The 19,456-nt window shown below is 46.6% G+C and overlaps 1 protein-coding gene across 3 annotated transcripts in view; it reads left to right on the top strand.

Moving 5' to 3' along the window:
• Nucleotides 1-19,456, top strand: part of TTC28 (tetratricopeptide repeat domain 28) — a 1,396,661-nt gene that overhangs the window by 416,429 nt on the left and 960,776 nt on the right. For all 3 annotated transcript variants that reach the window (XM_069619361.1, XM_069619362.1, XM_069619363.1), the window contains exons 3-4: nucleotides 13,904-14,176; nucleotides 15,505-15,635. In XM_069619361.1, the coding sequence (XP_069475462.1) occupies nucleotides 13,904-14,176; nucleotides 15,505-15,635 (404 nt within the window). The remainder of the gene's footprint in view (nucleotides 1-13,903; nucleotides 14,177-15,504; nucleotides 15,636-19,456) is intronic.

Below are 19,456 nucleotides of genomic sequence, written 5' to 3' on the forward strand. Positions count from 1 at the left end.
CCCCAGTTTGGACTATCCACTGGCCGTCGTATTCTTTTGCCCTGCCAACCTTAATATCTCCTGCCAGCAGAACACAGTGATCTTATGTATTGCCACCGCCGCATCATTTCAGTGACCTTATGCTTGCCCTGCCTCTCCCGATACATTTAGCCATCGGTGTGGCATTCACTTTTGTCCTTTCTCCCTAAATTAATATTCCCAATATTGAGGCATGACCACATATCTTTCGCCCTTCCTTGATTTCACTGTCAGTGTGGCATCATGTTATGTCGCCCATTCTCAATTAGTGTAGTCAGCGGCATTGCATAACTTTGTGTTATTCACCCTGGATTAGTTTGAAGAAGAGAGTGGCATGGCATCATGCCCTACCATCCTCAATTAGTGTAGTCAGCAGCATAGCATACGTGTGTGTCATTCACCCTGGATTAGTTTGATGGCGAGAGTGGCATGGCATCATGTTATGTCGCCCATTCTCAATTAGTGTAGTCAGCAGCATTGCATAACTTTGTGTTATTCATCCTGGATTAGTTTGAAGAAGAGAGTGGCATGGCATCATGCCCTACTATCCTCAATTAGTGTAGTCAGCAGCATTGCATAAGTGTGTGTCATTCATCCTGGATTCGTTTTTAAAAAGCGAGTGGCATGGCATCATGCCCTACCATCCTCAATTAGTGTAGTCAGCAGCGTTGTATAAGTGTGTATCATTCACCATGGATTGGTTTTGACGAAGAGAGTGGCAAGGCATCATGCCCTACCATCCTCAATTAGTGTAGTCAGCAGCATAGCATAAGTGTGTCTTCCCTTCCCCCCTGAAGCACTCCCTTGTGCACCCTCCTCTCAAGAAACCCTCAGCCGCCCACTCCTGCCCGGCTAACTATCGGATGATCTCCATCACTCCTTTCCTGGGCTAACTCCTGGAAAAGCTGGCCATCTCCCAGCTTAATCTTCACACTGAATCTGTTGGTTGTCTTCATGACCATCACTCTGGCTTCAGAGCTGCCAGAAACACGGACACTGCTCTCCTGAACATCTGTCCTTGATTCCAACACCCCATGTGTCCTCATCCTACTTAATCTCACTTCTGCCTTTGACATGGTCAATCATGCCATCCTGCTCAACCATCTCCATGATAACCTGGGTATCATCGTTCAGGCCTTGGTTTGGCTGACTTCTTTCCTCTCCGATCGACCCTCCCAGGTCCAACTTGGGTCCTTCCTCTACCTGTTGTGTTCTCCAGGGCTCTAACCTCTCTCCCTGGCTGTTCAACCAATACCTGGCACTTCTATCCCACCGCATTGCTGCTCTCTGCCCCAACTTTCAGTGCTATGCGGGTGACACTCAACTCATTTCCAGGCTCCCTTCAGCCACCTCTTCTCCTTCTCTCATCTCTGACTGTCTGTCTGCTATCCAGGAGTGGTGTGCCGCCAATGATCTCTGCCTTAATGCCAGTAAGACTGAGATTCTCCTCATCGGCACACCTGCTCCCTCATTTCCTGTTGCTCTCTGGGCGGCCTCTCTTGGCCCTCTTCCTGCTCCCACCTGTGAGGCTAAAAACCTCGGGGTCATCTTCGACTCCACACTCTCCTTCTCTCCTCACATCTCTGACGTCTCTAAGAAGTCACACTACCAGCTGCACCTCCTCAGAGGTATTCTTCCTTTCCTCTCCTTCCCCCCAGAATCTCACTGTCTCCAGATCCCTGGTTCTCTCTAGGCTGGACTACTGCAACAGCCTCTTTCTAAATCTGCCTGCCTCTACTCTCCCCCCTCTGCAACTCATCTAAAACAGGACTGGAAACTTGTCCTTGGCCTCAAGCCCAGGGATCGTATCTCTCCAGGACTGAAATCTCTGCACCGGCTCCCAGTGGCGGCATGGATTAAGTTCAAAACCCTCTGCATTGTCCACAAGTCCTTCGCTCCTCCGCCTTCAACTCCCTCAGGGTCGGTCGCTTCTCCAAGCAATGAGTTGGTGGTAGATATCTTTCTTCGGCTGATGCCTCCCTCTGGAACAGCCTCTGTGCCTCTCTGCAAATTGAGGAGAACCATCCACGGTTCCAGAAGCACCTCAAGACCTTCCTCTTTGCTCCTGCTTTCTCTCCTCCTCTCACCTGCTTAACTCCTGGCTGAAACTGATACTGCACCGGTTACCTGGCTACTCTCTGTTCTCGGGCCCAGGTCCCCTCCCTGTCAGTTGCACACCTGCACTGTCCCCCTGGCAACCCTTGCAATCTGGGGCTGTTTCTGTATCCCTACAGCCCCCTACCAGCCCTCGGCACCTGATGTCTGCACTTACCTTTGCACCTGCCACCAGCTGGCCGCACTTCTTATGTGTTGTTCTTATTCATTGTTTTTATTTATGTGCTGTTTACCCTATGTACTGCACTTCCCCTCCCCCTTCCACCTCGTACTTTCCCCCTTTTGCCCCCTCTCCTGTACTTGCACAATCTCAATGTCACCTGGTCTAGTAAGATTGTTGTCTCTGTCCTCCCTCTGTTCCCCTCCCCTGCCTCGTTGCACCTTGAAACACTTGTGTATAGGCGCATTGTGAATGCCATATCATATCATATCATTCTCCCTGTATTAGTTTGACAGAGAGAGTGGCATGGCATCATGCCCTACCATCCCCAATTTGTCTAGTCAACACTATGGACGGAATACAAGTAATTCGCCCTTTTTTATCTAAGGGAGTGGCACGATTCATGCCAGGCCATCCTTACTTAGCCGAATCAGCTGTATGGCATGATCTTGTGTCCTAATACCCTTGATAGGCATCAGTGATGATGTGGCACCATGTTAATACCACTCTAAAGCATACTTGCTAACCGTGCGGCAATACCATATCCTACCCGCTTTCATAGGTTGCGTTGACGGTGGTTTTTTAATGTTGTCTTGTTATATTTTGTGTTTATTAAGCACTACTTTTCACTTTATTCATTACTTCAAAACTTGATGGAAAAGGGGGCAATGGGGAGTATAGGTAAGGGCATGTCACAGCTAAGTCTGGAGGTGGCATTCATATCTGGAGTATGTGAAGGGCGAGTAGATGAGGGATTGCACAGAATGGGTGTAAATCCCAGGGAAGCGACACAGCTAAACCGAGACCCATTTTCTGATCCTGCCCTAGAGACGGGAACGTAGAGGAGGGAGCATACTGTAGGTGTGGCAAAGGTCAGGGCACCATCATAGCTAAACCCAGGGGCTGCATCCAGGTCCTAAGAGAAGGGAGAGTAGAGGAGGGAGCATACTGTAGGTGTGGCAAAGGACAGGGCACCATCATAGCTAAACCCAGGGGCTGCATCCAGGTCCTAAGAGAAGGTCGAGCAGAGGAGGGAGCATACTGTAGGTGGGGCAAAGGTCAGGGCAGAATTGCAGCTAAACCCAGGGGCTGCCTTCAGGTCCTAAGAGAAGGGCAAGCAGAGGAGGGAGCATACTGTAGGTGGGGCAAAGGTCAGGGCAGAATTGCAGCTAAACCCAGGGGCTGCCTTCAGGTCCTAAGAGAAGGGCAAGCAGAGGAGGGAGCATACTGTAGGTGGGGCAAAGGTCAGGCCACCATCATAGCTAAACCCAGGGGCTGCCTCCAGGTCCTAAGAGAAGGGCAAGCAGAGGAGGGAGCATACTGTAGGTGGGGCAAAGGTCAGGGCACCATCATAGCTAAACCCAGGGGCTGCATCCAGGTCCTAAGAGAAGGGCGAGCAGAGGAGGGAGCATACTGTAGGTGTGGCAAAGGTCAGGGCAGCATCGCAGCTAAACCCAGGGGCTGCCTTCAGGTCCTAAGAGAAGGGAGAGTAGAGGAGGGAGCATACTGTAGGTGGGGCAAAGGTCAGGGCAGCATCGCAGCTAAACCCAGGGGCTGCCTTCAGGTCCTAAGAGAAGGGCGAGCAGAGGAGGGAGCATACTGTAGGTAGGGCAAAGGTCAGGGCACCATCATAGCTAAGCCCAGGGGCTGCATCCATGTCCTAAGAGAAGGGAGACTAGAGGAGGGTCATACTGTAGGTGGGGCAAAGGTCAGGGCACCATCATAGCTAAGCCCAGGGGCTGCATCCATGTCCTAAGAGAAGGGAGATTAGAGGAGGGTCATACTGTAGGTGGGGCAAAGGTCAGGGCACCATCATAGCTAAACCCAGGGGCTGCATTCAGGTCCTAAGAGAAGGGGGAGCAGAGGAGGGAGCATACTGTAAGTAGGGCAAAGGTCAGGGCACCATCATAGCTAAACCCATGGGCTGCCTTCCGGTCCTAAGAGAAGGGCAAGCAAAAGAGGGAGCATACTGTAGGTGTGGAAAAGGTCAGGGCACCATCATAACTAAGCCCAGGGGCTGCATCCAGGTCCTAAGAGAAGGGAGAATAGAGGAGGGAGCATACTGTAGGTGGGGCAAAGTTCAGGGCACCATCATAGCTAAACCCAGGGGCTGAATCCAGGTCCTAAGAGAAGGGAGAGTAGAGGAGGGAGCATACTGTAGGCGGGGCAAAGGTCAGGGCACCATCATAGCTAAACCCAGAGGCTGCATCCAGGTCCCATGAGAAGGGAGAGTTGTTAAGGGAGGTTACAGATTAAACGATGGCTCATAGGTGGTAAGGAGGGGCAAGAGAGGACATCAGTTCGGCAGAGCGAAAGGTGAGGTGCTGAGTCAGACAAGGAGGATGTAGAGACAGGCGTTCACGTGCACAAACAGGAGCAAAGACTAGCACCAACCCATGATGTTCTGAATGTGACGGAAAGGTTCTGCAGTCCTCAGGAAGGGACGTGAGTCTGGAGCCTTCTCCCAGGGTTTGGGGCCGAACGTCCGGCAATCACTAACGGGCAGGGTGCGGGGCGGGGGGGGAGAGGTTTGCCCACTGTGTGGCATGACTCTTTCTGCAACCCTCAATTTTGTTTTGCTACAGTTTCGTATGACCGTATCTTCTGCCATGCTCATTTGCACTCGGTGGTGCAACATGAACCTGTGTGCTGACATTCTTGCTAGTCCTCCTGACACTGTTGCATGATCCGGCGTCCTGGCAGCATGCCACGGCCCTGTGCCCTGACACCTTTGGTCCCTCTTATGGATGGTGAGACATGACTCTGTCTCCTACTCCCCGGGATCACATTTCTTCACAGTAATTATTATTATTGTATTTACAGAGTGCTGACCTGGCTTTGAAAAGCTACCGAGCACTTTACAGAGGTATACAACAATAGCGATACATAACAGAGCACATTACAGAGGTAACAGGAGCGATATAAAGCGTGGTGCACAGACGAGGGGTACAGCTGTACCAGGTGGCGGGGAGGAGAGGGGCGGGCAGCGTCTAGCGAGTCGGGTGGCACGAGGGACGACACAATGGCCTAGGCGTCGAGGAGGAGAGACTCCTAGAAGAGCTGGGTCTTGAGTTATTTTCTGAATTGTAGGAGCGCGGGGCATAGTGTGATACTACCATCCTTGATGAGTACAGTGTCAGGTTACTAGTGCCATCCCAGAAGATGTGTGACAGTTTTGCATGGCCTTATACCCTGCCACCCGAGGGTACTCTTGCCACTTTGTGGGCCTCTCACCCTCGGCTGTATCTTGTAGTACTTTCAGACACTTTACTAAAAGTAGTGCACAACTATTCCACTCTTCTCCATTGACTTTCAGTGCTGAATTGTGTGTTGTTCTGATTGTACTGGAACACGTCCTGCTGCTGCTGCTTCCCAGCCCTGTCTTGAAGAGCAGATGTTTCCGTGAGCTCCAGGGATTACAGTGATAGAATTTAAAGAGGCAGGATTTAACTTGGAAATTGAATTAGTTGTATGAAAGATAAATGAGTGTGTATTTCGATGCGCCATCTTCCCCTCTCATGTATTGCAATTAGAAAACCAAAGCGGAGGGACTCGCTCATACCCTTTTCTCTCAAAAACGTTGCGGTTGCCCTAATTGCATCCTGCTACCTATGTGCGCTAATGCAAACCAAAAAACGCCCATTAATATTAGGTCGGATCTAGTAGCTCAAGAGGCTGGGATAGGCGTCAAAATACACATCCGCGCCCCTGATAGTTCGTATAGGCTAACGGTTTAACTGATGCGGTCTGTGTCAAAACATGTTAGCGATTTTAATGTTCAGGACACCTGCTCCAGAAAATGTAATTAATTAATATCAACGAAAATCCCAAAAATAAACAGGGGGTCGGGAGCACAGGTAAGTATTAAGGTGGGAGCAAGGATGCAGCGGGGCAATGGGTGGGAGGATAACTGCTCAGCCCCAATAAAGGGATGCTTGAAAAGAAATTGAGAAAAAGTTATGAAAGGGAGGTTGGGTCAGTGACATGATTCCGGTATAACAGCAAGTGTGTCTTGTAAACAAGGGACACTGACATTCTTTTGTTAATTTCAGCATTTGTGTCAGCCATTATAATTATATAGCATAGGAACACTGCATGGATTGGCAACCCCGCCCCTTCCCGACTTAATGCGGCTAATGCGCGTGCTTTGGTGGAATTCAGGCCCTTTTTCTTGCAGTGTTTCATATTCATGAGTTGGTATAATGTACACTAAGCTGCAGTGCCCCGGAAGCCAAAACTACACGCTGTAGCGGCACCTGCAATTTGGAGCAACCTCTCAGTCTCTGCGGGAAGATACATTTTCTCTTGTCTAGACGCATATAATGATATTAGCGCGCGCCGCCGCCGCCGTCTCGCAGAGTACTCCCCCCGGACAACTCTTCTTCCAAAGCGGAAAACGATTCACGCGCCCTGAGAACTTTGTGTCCAACTTATTTAGTGTAACAAAATATCCCAATAAAATTTCATCTCATTGCTGATCATTAATCCATAATTTCGCTTCAAACAACTATTACGTTTTTCTTTTCATAACCGTCATATAGGACAGCGCATGCCACGCGCAGATAAATCCGGCAGGAGGATCCGCTCCGCGTTTCGAGTTGCGAGCACTTCTTCAGTATACAGTCATCTGCACAATTATGTGCAAATTTAAAACATGGTTCCCTTCCATTCGAGTCTCAGAAAAATATAGTCAACAAAACGTGTAAGACCAACATAAGACATTCACAGCCCGTACTGCGAAAGCAATAGGATCACGCTGATGACCACGGTGGATGTGATATTTGTGGCTTTTCTGCATGGAGTTGGGAGGTGGTGTGCAACGTCTGCATGTATCCGCACACGGTGCTTGCAGGTGGCATTTGCAATTGTTTTTATGAGGAGTATATGGCATGGAATCCTGGGTCCATGCTGTTGTGTGAGCAGAATAGCAATAGAGAGGAGACTGGTTGGACATATTAGTAAGCCGCTCCCTCAAGACCAATCCAAAAAAAGGCCTCATGGTCATTTCACATGGAGAAGGGCCATGGAATTTAGCATATTTCAGACAAATGCTATTCCAGCCCACACCTCTGTATAAACAGGCATGTACCTAGTTTAAAATTCCCAATATGGCATTTTTTACAGATATACAAAAAGCAATAATATTCTAAGCTCAATTCAACGTGACCAATACAAATGTATATCTTATCTGAATTTTCGATTTTAGAACAGCCGCGAGTTTGTTTGTGTGTACGCATGTGTGTGTGTGCACACAACAAATAATTATTTTGAACCCGTAATACTCAAAGGGTAACCAGATGTCAGTATATTCCCTTGGTCACACTATGCGCAGTAGCTGTGCGTGTGTGCATGGGCGTGTGTACAGCAGAGCATTACTTTGGACCTGTAATGCACACAGGGTACCCAGATGTCAGTATATTCCCTTGGTCACACTATGCGCAGTAGCTGTGCGTGCGTGCATGGGCGTGTGTAGAGCAGAGCATTATTTCAGACCTGTAATGCACACAGGGTACCCAGATGACAGTATATTCCCTTGGTCACACTATGCGCAGTAGCTGTGCGTGTGTGCATTGGCGTGTGTACAGCAGAGCATTATTTCGGACCTGTAATGCACACAGGGTACCCAGATGTCGGTATATTCCCTTGGTCACACTATGCGCAGTAGCTGTGCGTGTGTGCATGGGCGTGTGTACAGCAGAGCATTATTTCGGACCTGTAATGCACACAGGGTACCCAGATGTCAGTATATTCCCTTGGTCACACTATGCGCAGTAGCTGTGCGTGTGTGCATTGGCGTGTGTACAGCAGAGCATTATTTCGGACCTGTAATGCACACAGGGTACCCAGATGTCAGTATATTCCCTTGGTCACACTATGCGCAGTAGCTGTGCGTGTGTGCATGGGCGTGTGTATAGCAGAGCATTATTTCGGACCTGTAATGCACACAGGGTAACCAGATGTCAGCATATGTTATTGGTCACACTATAAGCATAGCTTCGCTGGGGCCTGCCTTAGCCCAGGCTCACGGGCAGTTAAAGGCCATGGCCGCCCTCCTGGCAGGGCATGAAAGCTCTACTCTTGGCAGTGAAGGCGCGGTTCAGGGCAGGGCAGCATAGCCTTCTCTCGCTGGCTTTGGCGATACCTCCCCATCCTGGCTTCTTTGTCTTGTGAACCCTGCATAGGAAGGCTGAATGACTCGCCTTGTCTTCCCTGGGCTTAGGGAATGTCCATACCAAAGGATCTACTCTCTGGAACCGGGGAATGATTTGGACCTTGCACTCAGTCGGATGCAAAGACTGCCTAAAATGTCTCAATGAAATTAAGAATTCATCAGAGCAAATGAGAAGAGTTTATATCTGGTCAAACACAGGCCTATTGAGGGGGCTAATGGGATCCCCCGTATCTAAAAGAACAAATAGACCAACATACTGCCGAATAAATAAGTGTGATTCTTGACACGTTTTAATTCCTGGTAGACAGAGCCAACAAACAATGGAACTAGTATTGTGTATTGTTTGAACCGGTTGCATCTCATTTAATCGGCAGAATGTTCAAAGCCTGGCATTTCAACGTGGACATGTTCATCGATTTTTTAAAAACATTTTCTGGGGTGAGGGAGGGTTCCCCCCAAACCTCCCTCTGCCACCTATTTTACCTATTCCCTAACCCCCCAAACCCTTATCTGCCCTTTCCCACCTCCCCTAAAACATTTGATCACCATTAGTGCACGTTGAAGTGGCAGGCTTTGAAAAATCCGGCGATGAAAGATCGTCGTACGGTTTGAACCACGGTGTCCCTCCGCTCAATTGCAATAAGACTTGTGTGCACCCAGTTCTTGCTCACTGGAGTCTGCCGCGCATGGAGGAAACGGAATGCTCACCCGGTGTACACACCCTTCATTCTAACCGGGCACCACCACAGGCTCTGCTCTGGTCAAGGACACTGCCATCATGTGGAGGGGGCCTCATTGCATGCGGTGGCCTGAGGGGAAAAGGCACACACACTAAATGTACAGCAATCAGTTCCACATCTCATAGGGAAGCACAAAGGCCAAGGCTGTAGTTCAAGTCACAAGGCCAATTCAACCCTTTTAGGTTCTCAGAATTCATATAGCTGCTCTCCCTAAAGTAGGACGGCAAATGCATAATAAATAAATAAATAAATACATACAGTACCACCCCCTGTCCCAAAGTAATTGGGGAAAAGGGTGCTGGGGACTTGGGCACAGCTGTGAAGTTAGTTCATCTAATGGATGAGTTACTCTTAAAAAGATGGAAGTGAGTGTGACGGATTTATCCTGGTATTATGAAGGGCATATTTGAGGGAATCTGGGGACCCAAACCCGATGTAACCTTCTCAATGCTGGGGCTGGAAGGAGGGACTGGTTCTCTGACATCACTGTCCTGCGGCTGCTGTGGGGGTCACATCAGGAACTCAAAGGGTAAAGGGTAAACGCCAATTGTTCTCACCCTGTCCTGCTGAAAGGTTGTCATGGAGGGCCAATCATGTGCGATCGAATTCTGAATGTATACAGTTCACATCACGGTCAACACTTTCATGCTATGTGCCTCCCTCCCTCCCCCCAAGGGCAGATCACTGTATTGACTCATGCTTCTGGCAATCAGCATTACTATTCTGACATTTTGGAGAACTGGAATGTTGCACCCATTCATGCAGGCACCCCTGGCCATCGTATGCAGCGCTTAGGATACGGAGGACATTTGGCATAAAGTGCTAAATAAAAGTTGATTCCGTTATTAGTCTCGGGAGGATAGCTCAGGGGCAACGTGCTCGGCTTGGATTCAAGACAACACGGAGCAACACAGGTTCTATCCCGAGTCCGCGCTTAGAAACCTCTGGGTATTAAGCGCATTATAAATAATTGATCATATCATTACATGAAACGTATTATTAAGCAGTGATTGGCTCATGTCCTCTGACGTCCTGGCGTCCCTCATTTGTGTTCACAATCACCCTTCAGCACAGGGGCAAGTCCTTTGTTTGTTTCACCTTTTCGTAGACTTCGCGTTCTGATCACTAGTCCGCCGGCCCTCATGCCCTCAGGAAGTGGTGCCTGCTGCTTTTCATGGCGTTCCCACTGTTGCACAGAGGCGTCTAACCATCCACTTCCAATATATTCCGAGATTCCAGGTTAACCCTTAATGCTGTTTTTCGAGCTGGACATATTGAAAGCATTAATGGGATTTCTGAAAGAGTTTGCTCAGGTTTATCCCCTAAACACGTGTCATGAAAAAACAATAAGGAAAGGTAAAGGGGCTTTGATCACTAAATGATCTGCTAAACCTTGCTTTGCGTGGTGGTGTGTTTGCACACACTTTGATGTGTTGGCATGCCTTTGATCATGAGACATATGCGTTGAAAATGAAAAGAGACCTTCATTGTTGTAGCCTGACCACATGTCTCCTGGACAAAGGTTCCGGCGCAAAATCAAATGGGACTGTTTTCGACCCAGGTATTCCCAGCACTGTGCTGACGTCACGCTTAGGGGTTCCCTCCATTGTTGCCGACCTCATGTTTGCTGCCATCTCTGCGGACAGGCCCACAGAAGAACCTGTCACCAATCTTTAGCGTTGTGCATCACTGAATCATTCCAACCTATCTAGGGTGTGCTTGTCGATCACCACCCAGCGGCCATGCCAACGGCTAAGTCTAATTAATCTTGATGAAGGATATCCTGCTATTCCATACGATGAAGAACTTAGACTTAGTGAACTGTATTTGTTACAGCAATACATAACATTCCCATTCTGCCCAGGAACATGTGTGTGGGTACACATACTACTCCAGAAAATATTCATGTGACTGCCAGTGATCAGATGTGTGGATTCATCTGATTCCACATTCCTGGTGGCCCTGCACACAGCATCCCAGGAGGGCCCAGGTTTGCATCGGAGGGTTTGCTGTGGACCTGTCTGAAGTGAGAGAATGCATGGGTACATGTATATAGCGCCTGTGCAAGGAAGAAGCGGGATCTGTAGCATTTACGCAAAGAGGACACTGCTTTGAAGGTGTTTATGGAGGATTGTTCCGAAGGATGCCAGAGCTTCAAGAAGGAGATTCCACTTCCTGTTGCTTGATGTCACCAATCAGGATTTGAAGATTGTGAGGAAGCAGCTCTAACTAAATCAGAGGTCTCTCCCACCCTACCAGGAAAAGCTGTTGTTTCAAAGTAGCTATTGCTACACCTAGCGTTCCAGCTAAGGATCTTGAAGGGAAAGCTTGTTTCATTTGAAAACCAATCAACCTTCTTTCTGACTACTGACAGTGGGCAAATTCACTTAGCCCTTTGGCCAATCAGGGAGAGTATTGTGTCTTCTGTGCAGCAGCCGAATGCTTCTTCTTCCTTGGAAAATTTAAGGACACACTAGACCCACTTTCCTATTTTCTATATTTTGATGTAGTCGTCTCCTGGGCAATGCATCTCTCCACATTGTGCAAGTGTGTTTCTGCTGCTGCCTCCCTTTCTTTGCTGAGGGGTAGATTTTGGCTTACCTCTGGTTGGATTTTGTCAATTGGGAAGGCCCACATCTCTAATATCATCGTGCAGAATCTGTGATTGTCTGGTCTTCAATAAACAGATACGAGTTTAAAATATATATATATATATATTCTGGGGATCCTCAGCCCCAAAGTTGTTTTGTCTTCTGGGGAGGATCGGCTTTGTTTGCATGGGTGCAGCTTCTGCTGTAGCTCACTCACTATCAGAACATTAGTCGCTCCGTGTGAGGCCTTTCTTTGTTTCCACTACATCCTCCTGCATTGTCCAACCAATCTGAAGGTTCAAGATGCAGCACTTACACAGGTCTAAGACCCCCTAGGTGAGTGGTAACGCCTGGCTCTTCCAGACAGCGCATCATATAACTTCTTGAGTTTGTGCTTGAACCCTTGAGTTCCATAATGAGTATTCATATGTCGCCCTAGCATCATGAAAAACCTGATGGTTTCAGGCGAGCATGAGTATCACCTTGACTGCTAGGCTGCAAGGGCAGGAATGGCCCTTATCATACTTAATTGTTAATCCCCACATTTGGGGGTGTACATGGCTGGTAACAGCCCACCAGCTGAACCTAAAACAAATACGAGCGAAGCACGGGCCTCAGCATGGTTTCAGGGCAGTTATCAGCCGAGGCTGCCCCCCAAAACAGGAGTTAGCGCTGTTAGCACAGGGGGAAAACATGCAGGGTGCTACTTGCTTTTTTAAATGAAAATAGGCTCCACGCCTATGGCGCATGCCCAATTTCCCCAAACAACAAATCAGTATGGCCACCATGGAAATAGTAAAGGGAGTAAGTCCCTTTACTATTTCTGTGGCAGCCATGTGGGACATGGATGACGGTGGGAGGCGAGGTCGTGAGTCGGGCATGGACACAGGTAAGTGGGTCAAAAGGGAAGAGGGGAGCATAGTGGGATTCAGAGGGTGGGGGGACGGGCGTTTAAAGCGGGTCATTGAGGGATGGTCCAATCAAATATGACAGACCTACGGGGGAGGCAGAGGTGGCCAGGGAAGAATGCGAGAAATTTCGGGCAGATTCCGCTGCTGTTCTTGAGCTCCTGATTTGCTGGTGCCTCTGCCAGGAGTGCAAATACAGATATGATTCACGTTGTACTGTTGTCCATTGAAAGAAAAGGTCACATAAAACATACCTCTGCATGGGCTTGGCCAAACAATACCATCTATAGATACACCATGTTGATCAAACTGCCCCAGCAGCACACACCGTTCAAATTCTTATTTTGTTGGCCATGTTGTGTCACTGCCTTTGCTATACTTTTTTCACGTTTTCGGAAAGACTCAATTGATTACACCGATCACTACTAAATTATAAAGAAAACTTACTGCATTAAATACAGCGGCCAAGAATTTACAGAAATGTAACCACTAAGATCAAGATGACAATCTAATTATTTGCCTAAATATTCTGGTTCTGACATTTCTTTTTTCTCCTTTTCCTGTTAATTTCTCCTCCTTTTCTCTTTCTTCTTACATTTTTTTTATCATCAAATGAAACGTGTTTGTAACTAAAACTGTAGTCATTACTAATAAAAAAAATAAAAAAATAAGTCAGATTGTAAAAATTGAGAAAACATGTATGGCTACCAGTGGAGAAAAGGATACAGTTTCCAACTCTCTCATTGACTCTGACTTTATGGAAATGCCGCCCAATACCTAAAACAAACGCTGATGCGACACAAACCCAGCAGGTCCTTAGGATCCGGCACGGCCTAACTGCTCTCTGTCCCTCGCATTAAAAGAACGAGAGGCAAGGGCAGATCGCTCCCCGTTCCAGCTGCTCACACGTGGAATGCTCTTCCTGTGAGCGTGCGCACAGAAGGAAAACACCTGGTACTCAGGAAACACCTGAAAACATGACTATATGAATAAAGGTTCTCCCTGAACACTGATGATCTTTGCTTGTTCCGTTATCTCTGAAATGTCTCTGTGTGAATGTGCGCCCTGATGCCCGAGGGCTGTGGCGCATTATGAATAAATAAAGTAAGATAAAAAATTGTCCCGTGCTCACTGTACTATACCTTGCTCTGAAATGGTTCGGGTCTTTAACAAAATTCACTTTTGTCTCCAAATCACAGAGTCTCTGGAGCCGACCTATCAGCAACTTCAGAAGATGAAGCTGGACAAAAGCCCCTTTGTTGTGGTGTCAGTGATTGGACAAGAGCTCTTGACTGCAGGGCATCATGGGGCGTCCGTGGTGGTTTTAGAGGCTGCACTGAAAATCGGGACTTGCAGTTTGAAACTGAGGGGATCTGTCTTCTCGGCTCTGAGCAGCGCGTACTGGTCTCTTGGGAACACAGAGAAAAGCACTGGATACATGCAACAGGACTTGGAAGTAGCCAAGACTTTAGGTAACCTTTTACTCTCTTTGACCTCTGCGGCGAATGCCAAATGTGGCGCCAACTACTGCATGGAATTTAAGTTACCTTGACTTGCTTGACTGAGGCAAATCAAATGCTGGTTCGTAGAATCTGTTGCTGCAGTTAAATCTTACAGGTTTTCAGGATAACTGCTCACTATGTAAACAACTAGATCCGGGGTCTGCAATCTGCGGCTCTCCAGATCTTTTGGACTCCTACTGTCCCTCACCATTGACTGTGCTGTGGCTAGTTAGTCCTGATGGGATTTGTAGTCCAACACATCTTGAGATCAGAAGGTTGCAGACTCCTGAACTAGATGGACTGTGTTCACATTTATTTGGCCATCCCATAGCATTCCATTTATTTGTGAAGAGCATTCAATGCGCCCCTACGATGATTCATGAAACAAGAGGATGAGCGATTGCACAATATAGCGCAGAGACTCAAGAGTAAGTAGAATAAATAAAAAAGATCAAAAAAGCATACTGGAATTTTTTTTTTTTAAAGTGACTTGCACAGTCTATCTGATCCTGGGAAGGTGTAGATTCTGACTTCATCTCGACAGCGTCACATCCCGAGACCATGGAGTAAATGTGACTCCTGTGAATTGCAGTTGGTGCTGTAATACTTAAGTAGTTTCAAAAATAATAGATTGTTTTGCAAATTTCGTCATTAATATACGTTGGGGTTGCAAATTGCATGCAAGGGCCCTCCAATGTAGCACTTATGTGCTGCTGGGGACCATGCATGCAATTTTCACAGTTTGCAGGATGAAGTCTAATTGTGAAGAGTAAAACAAGACAAAATCAGTTGTACGCTCTGTTTTTCAACAACATGAATGCTGCCCGCAAATTACGCTTTGCAGGCAGTGTTTAATAATGCATTCCTATGAGATCTCCCTACCAATTTAGTGATTCTAGTAGGCAGCAGATTCTATAGGTATCCAGTGGTTTGTATGTCTGCATGAAAATCTCATGCAGGCGTAAATCCTTGTGCACTTCCTAGATGGAGGAAGAAAGCAAAGCTGAGATGCAAACCCTACTTTGTGCCCCTCTTACACCTTGGAAAGGCACAAAAATGAGCTGGAGTGCAAAATGGAAGAGTAACGCCATATGTCTGGCTTGCAACCTCTCATTGTACACTCCGCTCACTGTGTTCACGGATTTATTTATTTATTTAACATTTGTAGAGCGTGCCGAACCCGTGGGTATCTGGGCGCTGGAAAGCATGTAATACGCATTACAGGAGTTACCACATTTGTATTTCTTCTTCTCTCTGTACTGGTGGCCTGATGTTCGGCTTGCTTGTGTTTGTTCCAGGTGACCAGACAGGCGAATGCAGGGCCCATGGCAACTTAGGCTCGGCATTCTTCTCCAAGGGGAACTATCGGGAGGCTCTCACCAACCACAGGCATCAGCTGGTCCTCGCCATGAAGCTGAAGGAGCGAGAGGTAGGATGCTCCTGCCCTCTTCTCACTGTGGATGTGCCGACGCCTCTTTCACAGACACGTTGCACCACCACACAAAGTTAATGGGAACTGTTTCGAAATGTTGTATGATGTTGGCATTCTGTGAAGTAGGCCCAGGGCACCTTATGAATGAAGCCAACAATTGGGTAGGAAGCTCCAGAATACGGCCAGGTGGCATTAATCTGCTGAGATGGCGGTGTGACGTGTAGGTGCACAATGTGTGACCTATAATACAGTATGCTACTTTGCGCATTCGGTTTGCACTAGTGGTCTTTCAGTTTATTGTGTACACAGTGTCTTGTGTGTATCTGCTGGTTGATGTGTTTAGTTTTGACCGGGCAGTGCTGCCACTTTCTTGTTCATTCACTTTGAACTTGGAAGATTTCCTGCGTCTAAATTTCCACTAGACTTCGTGTTTGATGTCATTTTGTTGCAAGTTTTTGTTTGCCCGCTCTTTCTTTATTGGGTCGGGTGTTGAGCCTGATAGATATTGGTGTGAGGGAATTCACAGAAGTGTAATTTAGCAGACAAGTGGGCCTCATTACAGGTTTTTCGGTATTCCGGTGGGAAATCTGACGGTATTCCGGTGGCAAACGCAATATATATTCCCGTGCTCTGAAACACTTGTGTACGAGCGCGATACAAATAAAATATCAATATCAATTACCGTTACTGGCACTTGTTGAGTGCCGGTATACATGGTAAATCCCCATTCAATGGAGTCCCATCAGACAGGCAGTATTTTCCTGTAGGGGTCAGATTTACGTCCAGTTTATTGCTGGAGGTAAATCCTTCACCCCTACCGGCAAAGTTGTACTTGGCCGGTCTGGTAAAAGTCCTGGTAAACCTTATTACCGGCACTTTTACTGTGTACCAGCCAACTCGTAATGAGGCCCACTGCCGATTCTGCCCTTATTTGTTCTGCTCAGTTTCATGTAGTGCTTAGTAGCAGAATGCGTGTCTCTAAACACTTGCCATGAAAAACAGAATGAGAATGATCAAGCCTACCATCAGTCAAGGGTCATGACATGTGTGTAGTTCTTTGGTGCTAGTTGGACAGAAGTCAGACTGTAGTGATGTATGTATTTTAGGTAGGATGGCAGTCAGCGAGCAACAGGCTTTCATTTGCCATTCTATGCCCAAATCAGTCTTTTTAAAAGTGGAAGTGCCAATGGCATGAAACACGTGTTGATTCTGACTGTGTTCTGCATGCTGTGTGTTTATCTCTGTAATGCTTACATTACTATGACATGATCTTGTCATGTGAAAACTATCAGCAGACCACTCCTCTGGGATTCTTCCCATGCTTTCGCAACATTGTTTCCAACTATATTTACAAAACAGATGCTGAGAGTAACCACATATAGCCGCTGCACATCTTATCTCTATCAAGAGAACCTTACGAGCAGAGGGAACCCCAATGTCCCTGCAGACTTTATATAGAGTGTTGATCCAAAAGAAAACAAGTTGATGCCTTAGGCTACCAAAGTCATTTATTGTGCGAGCTCTCATGGAATTTCTCTACTTCCTCAGGCAGGGATGGAATGAAGCCTTTGAAAAACATTACTGCATTACAGCTTAACTAGCTCCTCCTGGAAAGACCCTGTTATATTTGCCTGCCTGAGGACCGGATGTGTAGTCTTACTCAGAGAGGCATGCATTAGATGTTGACCTCCCCTACACATTGCAGTTTTCAAGGTCTAAATGGTACTGTGTTAAGTAGGGTAGGGGTTAGCGTAACTGAAGAAAAAGGAAAGACAAAGAAATAGCCCACCCTGTTAGAGCGCTCTCAGGAAAGCAGGAGAGGATAGGTGTGTGCCAGTCATAGTAGGTGTAGTCCAGTTGAAACGATATACTGTTAACTACAATGCCCTACCATTGGTCTTCGATCATATAACTTGGTAGGGGGCCTGTGATGCAGGAGTCTGTGACCATACTTAGAAATGGAAGCTATGCAGACCATCCTGACCTAAATGACTATGTGCCAGACACATGACAAACGCTCTGTTATGCTCTGACTGCCAGCATTGACACAGGTGGTGATCTGGCAAACTGTTGAATTCAACTCAGTCCTCTGCATCCATACTCTCTTGGATGAGTGTCAGACAATTCAGGGATGATTCCATCCAATTCATGGATCCCAAAAAATATTTGACTCACTTGCGTTGTGATGTGAGGGGAGATGCTAGAGTGCAGTTCAGACAGACTCATAACCTATATGGTCTTTTATAGCTTTCCTGAATAGCCTCTCTGATAACAGGCATTGATCTGGTCACCCTATACACTCTGATTTCTATTTTGGAACCATTCACCATAGTGAATGCCAGGAAACTCTCTATTCCAAGAGCATGCCCCATATCAATGTGGTCCAGGTTGAGAACAAATTTCCTCAACACCACTTTGCTTTATTTTTGACATTCGTCATCAACGTATGTAACATCACACACCAATAATTTATTATGAACACAGTGTACACTAAGTGTTTGCTCATCAACATAAAAATAGTACTCAAGAACATACAAGACACAGCAAAATTGATTATACCAGACAGTTATTACAAAGGGTATTTAAAATATTTGATTCTTATAGAACGAGCATGTGCAAGATATCACGAAACGGCATATGCACAGTCTATGTCTATCGAAGGCAATGACCTAGAGTGGAATAAAGCGGTAGACAGGCTGGATATAGCCCTATGAATATACCCATGTTTTAAGTATCTTTTCCAGATGTCGATATCGGCAGGGCTTATAAATAGGAAATGTTGAATAGTTATCCATGCTGTTCCTAGATGCGTAACGAAGGCCCGAATTCTCCGGATACCATCGCTTGCAATAGTCTCAATTGTATTATAAGAGATCAAGTAAAGTGGCTCTGTGGAACATCCCCATATTCCTCATAATGACACAACATTTTAATTGACAAATAAAGATGACTCTTCAGACAGATATAGAGTGAGTGTTCTTGTCACCATGAAATAAACGTCCCTTTAACTCATCTGCAAGTGTTCTTGTTCATGATGCGTGGATTAACCAACAGTAGCGGCTCAATTTCATATAGGCAGTTACATGCCTAAATTGTGGAATTTGGGATATCCCACTTTGATTAAGTAAATCGCATAACACACCTCTGTAGGATAATGAAACCGATTCTTTATGGAGTTTTCGCCAGTATAAAACCGGCCTTATTGGTCATACAAAAATTTCAGAAAGTCCCAACTTGCCCTTTGGATGCATATTTACATAGACTAAACAGTTGCCCTATTTTCCTCTTAGGATATATATATGTCTGAATTTGCATTAGGAAACACTGGTGGTCAGCAAGTCAAAGGGATAAACAAACAAATTACTGGTAGTAAATTTAAATATAAACACACAAAATTGTCAAGACTCAACCAGTCTTTTAGAAGACACTGATTATCAGAAAAACTTTCATTGTGAATATAAATACGCCTTTCATTGCGCAGCTTGGTACATGTGTCATCTGCCCCATACGGACATCTATCTATTCATAAAAGCGTTTTCATGGAGCCAATTTGCCTAGGGTGCCACTGAAGACAGCTCTACCGGGGTATGTTTGTGGCACCTTCATGAATCACTGCACTGATGCCTGTGGCTGCCGTGAGTTATAAGCAATCAAATAAAAATAAAAAAGCTGCTGAGGATCACTCTGGGGATAATAGCTTTTTATGATACAGCATCTTAACATGGAGGGAAAAAGTAAAGGGAGTGAGCTCCACGGTATGGGATAATCTGGACGGTTGCCACACACTCAAGAGAATCGCCGAAATTTCAGGAAAGACT

The sequence above is a fragment of the Ambystoma mexicanum genome, chromosome 10, assembly GCF_040938575.1.
Source record: "Ambystoma mexicanum isolate Mex_15411 chromosome 10, UKY_AmexF1_1, whole genome shotgun sequence".
Taxonomy (NCBI): Eukaryota; Metazoa; Chordata; class Amphibia; order Caudata; family Ambystomatidae; genus Ambystoma; species Ambystoma mexicanum.